General features: G+C 62.1%; 1 protein-coding gene across 4 annotated transcripts in view; it reads left to right on the forward strand.

The window, feature by feature from the left end:
• CDH4 (cadherin 4) overlaps nt 1-6,312 on the forward strand; it is a 548,956-nt gene extending 542,644 nt beyond the window's left edge. For all 4 annotated transcript variants that reach the window (XM_060284119.1, XM_060284120.1, XM_060284122.1 and 1 more), the window contains 3 exons: nt 65-204; nt 805-969; nt 2,820-6,312. In XM_060284119.1, coding sequence (XP_060140102.1) covers nt 65-204; nt 805-969; nt 2,820-3,026 — 512 coding nt within the window. In that variant the 3' untranslated portion in view covers nt 3,027-6,312. The remainder of the gene's footprint in view (nt 1-64; nt 205-804; nt 970-2,819) is intronic.
• The last annotated feature ends 2,846 nt before the right edge of the window (nt 6,313-9,158 follow it).

Consider the following 9,158-nt stretch of genomic DNA (forward strand, 5'->3'; position numbering starts at 1 on the left):
CCCGCGCATGCACGCCCTCGTGCAGACACACGCACACCTGCTCACGGTGCCCCCTGCCCCACAGCCATGGTCCTGCTGTTCGTCGTGTGGATGAGGCGGCGGGAGAAGGAGCGGCACACGAAGCAGCTGCTCATCGACCCCGAGGACGACGTGCGCGACAACATCCTCAAGTACGACGAGGAAGGGGGCGGCGAGGAGGACCAGGTGAGGCCCGTGGCCGGGACAGCGGGGACGTGTGGGGACACCCTCCCAGCCCTGGCGGAGCGCACACGCTGGGGTCCCCGCGTGACCTCCGGCCCTCAGGCCTGCACCCCTCATCTGCACCTTCCGCAGCCACTGAGCCCCGCCCAGTGCCGCCTGCACCCCGCGCCCAGGGAGGGTGGGCCTGGGGCGCTGCCCAGTTGGTCACTGGGGACTCGGGGCGAGCCTTAGCCCATAAAAGCTTAGTGACCACCCCCCGTGAAGTGGGCGTTCCCAGGGACACATGAGGAATGCGGTGGCAGCTGAGCAGATGGGGAAGGGGTTGACCCCAGGGGGAAGGCAGCAGGGGGCACAGACCCCACATGTGCCTTGAGGACGGGCAGGATTCGGATGAACAGAGGTGGGGTGAGCATTTCAGGAAGGACAGACCAGGTGAGGGCCCAGGACGGGGGGGCGCCCGGGGGGCCCGGAATAGGTCAATGGATATGCTCAGAGCCCAGCCACAGAACACGATGAGGACGCGCCCCACGACTTCTCTGGTGCCTCTGCCTGGTACCCCCTCCACCCGGACTGCCTTTCCTGACTCCCCTGCCCGCCCCCCAGGACTACGACCTCAGCCAGCTGCAGCAGCCGGAGGCCATGGAGCATGTGCTGAGCAAGGCCCCCGGGGTGCGGCGGGTGGACGAGCGGCCGGTGGGCGCCGAGCCCCAGTACCCGGCCCGGCCGGTGGTGCCCCACCCAGGAGACATCGGGGACTTCATCAGCGAGGTGGGTAGCCCGGCCGTGCCGGGGGCGCAGACCTGCTAACACAGACAGGAAGCAGCCCGCTTCTCTGGGGCCCGGTGCTGGGCTCAGCGGGCAGCTCCAGACCTGGGTTCACGCCGGCCCTGCTGCTGCCGGCGGGGAGCCCTGGGCCGAGCGCCTCGGTTTAGTATCCCCGCTGCAGGAGGACTAACCTGCCCCCGCCCCCGGTGGGGACAAACACGCAGGGCTTAGCAAGACTGCTGGAACTTGAGGCCACAGTCCAGGCAAGAACAGGAGGGGGACCAGCAAGGTGGCTCTGACCCCAGACTCCTGTCTGCAGCGATCGGGAGAGGCCTCCGCAGTGTCCACTCAACCCCGATGACCAGACGCGCAGGCTGCCCCTCCCCACTCCACACACACACAGGGCATCGGGGACGGCCTGGGAGGTGAGCGTCACTCCAGAGCTGACCACGTGGCCGTGTCACCCATCCTAACGCCTGGGGTCTGGAGACCATGTAGCATCAGCGTCCCAGCCGACAGCGTCCCTTTGATCATCCCCTTGGCAAGAAAAGCTGACCCACCTCTTGAAGCTGAGCCCAAGGTGCCCAACTGACATGTCCAAGGGTGTCAAGAGCGCGCCTCCCACCTCTGCTCCCGTCCTCCTGTGCGGTAAAGCCGAGGGACAGCGTGAGCCAGGGCGCGTGGCTGCACCCCAGACGCTCTCCCCCAGCGCCAGCTGCTGGCGGCCCGGGCAGCCAGTACCTCCGCGCCCACCGCGGCTCCCACAGACGGGATGCCTTCCATGCCCCGTGTAGCCAGCGCGGGTCCCTGCGGATTTACCACCCATCTCTAACACGGCTGTACTTTGAGAGGGGCTGACAACACTTCTTTCTCCACCTGTGTCAGAACCGGACTTTAAAAGGATTTATTTAAACAGAATAGAACCCAGGGAGTGGCTTGGCAGAGACACAAAAGAGATTTCTCAGAATATTCCCCGAAACAGACCGTGTCTCAGGCCGTAAATGAAATTTTTATGGCTGCCCAAAAGCCGATTCAGCTTGGACGACATTTACCATCTACAGGGTAATAAAATTTTTAAAACTCCAAAAACTACGTCCTCCCTGATGGACAATCAAAAGCCCACTTTTAAACAACTTAAGAGGAAAGCAAAAATGGAAATGACCAACCATTCCGTACTGAATAATGGAAAAGGTACTCCCCTCCCTAACGAGGGCAGGCTTAGGCAGTGCCAGCACAGGCCCCCGGGCCGTCCTGCGTCCTGCGGGAGACTCCTGGAGCCCGGCGGGGAGCCCTCCAAGCTGTCCCGCCCCCCGGGGGGAGGGAGCAGGGAGGTGTGTCCACCCCTCCCACGGTCCCCGGGTGGGAGCTGCCAGGGGCACCCTTGGCCAGTGGCCAGAGTGCTGGAGGTGGCCTGGCCAGGGGTCCCAGCATCAGGCACTGGGGGAAAGGGGCCGGGGCACGGGCAGGGGCTCCAGCCACACCTGCTACATCCCCGTTTGCTCCCGCGCACAGTTACGGTAACAACTTCAGGTGTCTGACACCCACCCCGGGTTCCCCTCCCTGTGGCAACAACCAGGGACTCGTGGAGGCCGGCCTCTCGCACAGGCCCCGGCCGGCCCTCCGCCTGGCTGTGTGCGCTGCCCCCAGGCCTCTTGCACGGCTCATTCTGCAAACACCGCGCCCCTACTCGGGTCTCTGAGGCGCCCTTGACTGACACGCAGGAGCACTTATTGAGCACCTGCTGCATACAAGGCCCCATCACTGCGCCTCCCCAACCTGCCTCCCCAGCTCCGCTCCTGGGCGCCCCTCTGCCCCCCGCCCTGCACCCTAACCCGTGTCTCCACGGCCCCCAGGGACTCCGCGCAGCCGACAACGACCCCACGGCGCCGCCCTATGACTCGCTGCTGGTCTTCGACTACGAGGGCAGCGGGTCCACCGCGGGCTCCGTCAGCTCCCTGGACTCATCCAGCTCCGGGGACCAGGACTACGAATACCTGAACGACTGGGGGCCCAGGTTCAGGAAGCTGGCAGACATGTACGGCGGCGGCCAGGAGGACTAAGCGGGCCCGCCCCAGACGAGGCGAGAGCAGCGCTCGGACGTACGGGACAGACAGCGGGCCTTCCCGACTCCGCGGCCGCGCCACCCGGCGGTGTGTGAGGGGTCCCCGCCCGCCCCCCGCACGGAGCTGTCTGGCACGAACACTTGTCAGCCCGCGGCCGCCCCCAGCGCGGTAGCTGACTCGGCACCACGGAGAGCAGAGGCACCGTCTGAGCCTGGATTTCCTGGACAGAAGCGCTGTTTAAAACAGAATGGAAGTGCCTTTTGGTACATGCGTCAGATTCCCTCACACTCAGGAGCGCCCCCCAGACAGTCCTGAGCGCCCCCAACCCCGGCCAGTCCCAGCTCTGAAGTCACGAATTAAGGAATTGGGGAGAATGTCCTTTTTTTCGATCTCCTATCAAGAAAAAAAGTGGGTGACGCACTTGACAAAACTGACAAAGAAAAACAATTTGGGGTCCAAACGCCATAAGCCTTCCGAGTGCTCACACTTTGCTTGCACAGTTGGGGTCTCCCGGGCCCCCTGGGGGTCCCCGAGGCCGGAGGCCCCACCTTCAGCTCCTGCAGCAGCGAGTCCGCCTGGGGCAGGTCAAGCCGGTGGACCAAAGGCCCGCTGTACAGCTGGGCTTCCACAGAAGCGTGCTGCCCCCGACTCCCAGATGCTGGAAATAGCTGGGCAGCTGGGGTTCCCAGCGGCTGTCCCTGATGCTCCCCCATCTCTGCCCTTGGCCACCCCCAGGGCCCCCCAATCATGAGGCCTCCCCCAGGGCCAACTGTGACCCTGAATGCCACCCAGGTCCCCACTGCCTTTGGTCCAGGAGAGTACGGTGTCCCAGGACACCACAAGCAAAACCAGCCGGCATGCCACCAAACCCTGGCGTGAGCCCTCCACCCCTCTAGATCAGACTCCCGAGGGACCCCGTCAGAGGCCCGGCGGACACCCACCAGTCCAAACCCCCGAAGGCTCTGGACGCCTCTGGCCACCGGCGGGGCGTGCGGACTGCAGGGAGAGCTGACGCTCACCGGGGTCCCAGGAGGCTGGAGACGACCGGGGGGACTGGCGGGCTCCTCCCTGCCCTGCTCCTCTGGACCAGAGTTTCTGATGCTCGTGAGCTGATGTGGGCGGCTACGGTCGGCTCCGAGTGCCGGGACAGCACCGTCGTCGCTGTGCCATCTGTCCCACACGTGCGTCTCACCGCATCGCCAGAAACAGTCTCCTTTCCTTTGGACCCGTGGCAGCAGCCAGCAGCTGCAGGGCCAGGTAGCTGCTTGAGCTCTCAGAACTGGCCGTGCCTCCTGCGGGGCAGTCTGACTCCCAAGCCAGACTCCCGAGTCAGCTCCACAGTGCAGCAAGGAGCCCCCTGCTGTGTCTGTCCGCGGCTGCGTGAGAAGAGGCGCTGGGGCAGCCCTTCGCCCAGCATCTCCCAGGACCTCCATTCTGGGTGTGAAGGCGCCTCAGGCCGGCAGGAGAGCCGCCTCCTGGGGGATCCTTGCCTGCTCTCGGGCTCCCCAGGGAGGGGCCTGGGCTGCCACTGGCCCTGGGCAGGACTTGGTGTCAGAGCCCCACCTCACACCTGCTCCTGGGGCCAGGGGAGGCCTCGGGAGGGCGGGGGCGGGGTTTCACACGCTCCCCGTGCCCTCCGTCGGGGGGTCTCTCTCCGATCCACTCCGCAGCCCACAGCCTGCCCTGGTGCCATGGTCATCCTCTTTTCTAAACAGCCTCGGCCTCAAAGATGAGCTTGAGTGGACACGTGCGTGTGCAATCCACGTGGGTGTGTCCCCCCTGGATGTCAGGGTTCTTCCCCAAACCAAACTCATCACTAATTCCATCCACCCTCCCGGAGCTGAGCTGAGCTGAGCTGAGCTGAGCTGAGCTGGGGAGACGGGCTCCGGCCTGTGGCCTGAGGGAGGCCCGTGCTGGGCTCCGTCCATCCTGACCCCGTCCATGACTCCTGGGGAGGGACGCGTGGACGGAGGCAGTGGTCACCGGTGTCACATGCCCATGCCCCTACGCAGACTGCGGTCTCCCAGACGTGGCGGGCGGCGTGGCCTGCCGGAGGGAGGGGACGCCCCCCTGTGAAGCCATGCTGTGCAAATCGCTCGGGGTCAGGCGGCCCACGAGGACTGTCCCAGTGTCTGAAGGTGTGGCCATCCAGGATTGCTGGTGGTGTCAGGGTTGGTGAGACGTGAGCCGGAACTTTGTTTTTGTTTGTCTCTGGAAAGCTCATCTCCAGTTGAAGTTCTAAGGGTGACTGTGGTGGGGCCCAGACAGCTGTGAACTCTCCTCACTGGAATCCCGAGGCCCCCTTTGGTCCCCTGGGCTCACCCCAAGGATGGGTGTGCCAGGCGCGGCCTGCGACTCGGACCCCTCGGGGCCCCAGGCGCCCTGCCTCCCCCCACCCAGGAGAGCCGGATGCAGAGTCCGTCCCACTGCCCCCTTCCAGCTCTCTTGCCCCGGCCCCTCGCCTCATCACTGCCAGGGCCCCTGCATCTCGCCTGCATCGCACAGGCCGAGGCTGCGGCAGCCAGCGGGGGACACGTCAACAGAGGGGGTGCTTCTCACACCCATCCCTGCTTCCAGGCAGCCGGACAGCTGCCCCTGGAGGCTCCCACCCCCTCCCAGAGCTCCGTCCCAACCAACGGGTTAGCATTAGCTAAACACACAATCGGCGTCAAACGTCCCTTTTTCGTAGCTTGTAGATACGACGGGTCCAGATCAGGACGCGGCCAGCGGAGGCCCAGACTCGGTGCTGGCAAAGCGCTCAGGCAGGTTCAGCGCCTGTAGGGAATTTCTGTTCTTGTGAACAGGAGACGCCAGCAAGAATGCCCTGGCCTCGGGCGGTGGGCACCCCCAGCCCAGGGCCACCGTGCCCGTCAGGCCTCAGCACCCGCCACCCCTGGCCCAGCAGGCCTTCCCTTTCCTGCGTGCTTCAGAACATCCCGGGCGCCTGACCTCCCGCCGCCAACGTGTCAGGGTAACGGCAGCCGTCAGGCCTTCCCTACTGTGAGCACCACCCACACGGGCCTTTGAGATGACAGCTCTGTTCCCTCCAAGGGGAGCGTCAGGGAGGGGAGTCTCAATTTCTGTCAAGGCTGAAAGGTGTAACACCAAGGAAGCAAACACAATCTCCCCCCCGGGGCATCCTGAGAGACGGTTCCGCGCAACCTGGCGTAGATGAGACAGGCCCCCCGCAAAGCGGGGCATCCCGGGGGGGAACCTCTGTGTATAATTGGAACGCATTCTGCTTTTCCTTTCTCTCCTTTTCCCATTCTAATTTTTTTTTTTTTGCATGTTTCTTTTTGAAAACGGACACAAAGTGTAGCAGCCCGCATGACTGTGGTTGTTCTGGGGGGAGACACTGGAGTACGATGTATTCACACTGCATCTCTGAGCATTGCGCAGTTAGACAAACGTTCCAACTTTTTTTGTAATCGTCAACAGCACAACTATTTTGTATTGTTGTTTGTATCATTTTGTACCAAAAAAAAAAAAAAAGAAAAAGAAAAAAAGGGAAGAGCGTTGATGTTTTCAACGTGTTTTCTAGCACCAGGCGGTCTCGGCTCCAAACTGAGCGGCAGCTTCGCGGAGGGGCCATGTGTGGGAGCGGGCTCGGGGTCCTGGCATGCTGCTCCAGGGCAGTAAATAAAGTCCCCCTGTTAAGTGGTCGCCTGACCCTGGCTTGTTTTTCTCCGAGTGTCCCATCCGCTCAGGGGCAGCAGATGGACGAACACGGGGGCTGAGGTGTCGAGAGGGGGTTTGAGCACCTGCTGTGTCTCAGGCTCCGCCCTAGGCTCTGAGGGCACAGACAGCAACAGGACCAGGCCCACTCCTCACACCTGTGAGGCCCCGGGGACGCGCACAGATGAAGGCCCACGGGCCGTGTGTCTAAACGTGCCGACGTCCTTAGAAGGCCCAAACCAAGCTAACACACCGCTCAGCGAGGTGTGCTCCCCCACCTTGGCGATACACCTTCCTGCCACCATGAGAAGGCTGGGTCAAGTTCAGGGTTCTCCTGCCCCTCGGATTCTCTCAGGGCCCAGCCTCCTCCCCGCCTCCGGGGACTGCAGGCCCACCCCTGACGCCAGCCAGAAACCCACGGGCCAGCGGGTCCATTCCTCAGCAGCTCTGGTCACGTGCTCCAGCCTGCCCTCGACCGCTGGCCACAAAGGTGCACAGGGGAGCCCCCGGGTTCAGTGCCAGACTCGCTGGGGCTCTGCCCACCTCAGGGAAACAGCTCAGAAAGGCTGAGGGGCACCTCGCTCACCCCACTAATAAGTGGCGCAGTCAGACCAGAGCCCCAGGGGCCCACCCTGCAGGCCAGGCTCCCAGCCCCGCCCCCCAGCCCCCACCCACTTCCAGGCCTCTCCTGGGGCTCGAATCTGCAACCAGGACAAGGTACGTAACAAAAAGTCACTCACACGAGTTGACAATTACGGGCGTGATCAGCGCTTGCTAATTTTGAGGGTGCCGGCAGCTAATGACATTCACAATTAGGTAACTGCTGTGGGCCTGGGACAGGCAGTCGCTGGGGGGCACAGCTCCTTGTAATCAGACCCCCGGGGCCAGGACCTGGGGGGTTGGGGGGACAGTCTGCTTAAGGTCACCCCCTCCCAGCTCCACAGCAGAGGGCTGTCTAGAACACAGGCTCAGCAGTTGTGGCGCACAGGCTTCAGTAGTTGTGGCTCGCGGGCTCTAGAGCGCAGACTCAGTAGTTGTGGCGCACAGACTTAGTTACTCCGCGGCACGTGGGATCTTCCCGGACCAGGGCTCGAACCCGTGTCCCCTGCGTTGGCAGGCGGATTCTTAACCACTGCGCCACCAGGGAAGCCCTCCCCTGCCTCCTGTTTCTAGAGAAGCTGAAGTCTCCCAGGCCTCCCGGAGTCACAAAGGAGCAGCTCAAGAAGCTAATGATTAGGACTGAGAGTCACAGACTCAGGGGCTGACGCACATTCCTGAGCCATTTTACTGACACTGTAACTGCCACCAGAAGGAAAAGGCTGGCTGCGTGATGACCAGGGTGCAGCCGTGACATAAGCTGCTCCACCTGGAGCAGAACTGAGTCTGTGGCACTCGAGACAACTGAGTCTTGTCTCTCGGTTCCAAGAACTGGCCTCAAGAGAATGGGATTAACATTATTGCTCACGTTAACCTATATCTTGGTGTAGCTCGTTCTGCCCGTATATGTAGGCAGGCAACTAAAGCTGTCAGCAAAGAGGTGTTGTCGACAGACCCACGTCGACATCCTCCACTCTGAGAATACGGCACCTGTGTCTGCAGGAAGAAGTTACAGAAGCCAGGCCTTCACCCCTAATCCCAGAGAAATGGAATGCTCTTCCAAGTGGGGATCTGTAAGCAGCTCTTTGCAAGAGGTCCCCTGTCTGGTCCCTAACCCTAAACCAGCCGCCCCCGGCTCTGCTCGCCTCTGGCGCAAGCACACCTTTCAAACCTTTCGATCACACGATACCTTGCTTAACGTGCTGCTTCTCTCCATAGATCAAAGAAGCAGAAATGAAGAATAAGTAACTAACAGACGCCCACACCTCTTCCCCAGCTTCCCCTGCAGTCATCTCACGAACAAACTGCGTGAACGAGACAGCATCTAAAAAAAGGCCGCAAGGAGCTGACCATCCTGCACACAGTGGGGAATGGCGGCGACCCTGACCCCAGTGTCTCCATGATTAACCGACATTACTGCCTCTTTTTCCTTAAAAAACTTTCACGGCTGAGCAGAATCTTGGGAGTAGGTTTAGGGGGACACTGAGTACGACTTCTCCCCCACGTTGCTGGTTTTCTGATTAAAAGCACCGTTTTCCATTTCTACCAACACCTGCCTCTCCAGCATGGATCTCCAAACAGCGAGCGGCTGGACCTGAGTTCAGTAACATTTTTACCTAAGGAAAAAAAAAATAAACTTCCACCCTGAGCCCAATTTTAACCGATAATCTCAGGCTGGGCACTGCCTCACAAGAGCCAGGCACACTCTCGGCTCTCCTGGGCACGTCTCCGCGTCCTCTCCCACCTTCTCCCCGCCCCTAAGTGCCCCGAGAAAAGCTCCCCTCCCCCCTCACACACACGTTCCTCCCATCTACTCAGGGACGTGCCCCCAGGACAGCCCAAGGCTGGGCAGGGGAA

This window comes from Globicephala melas, chromosome 15 (genome assembly GCF_963455315.2).
Source record: "Globicephala melas chromosome 15, mGloMel1.2, whole genome shotgun sequence".
NCBI lineage: Eukaryota > Metazoa > Chordata > Mammalia > Artiodactyla > Delphinidae > Globicephala > Globicephala melas.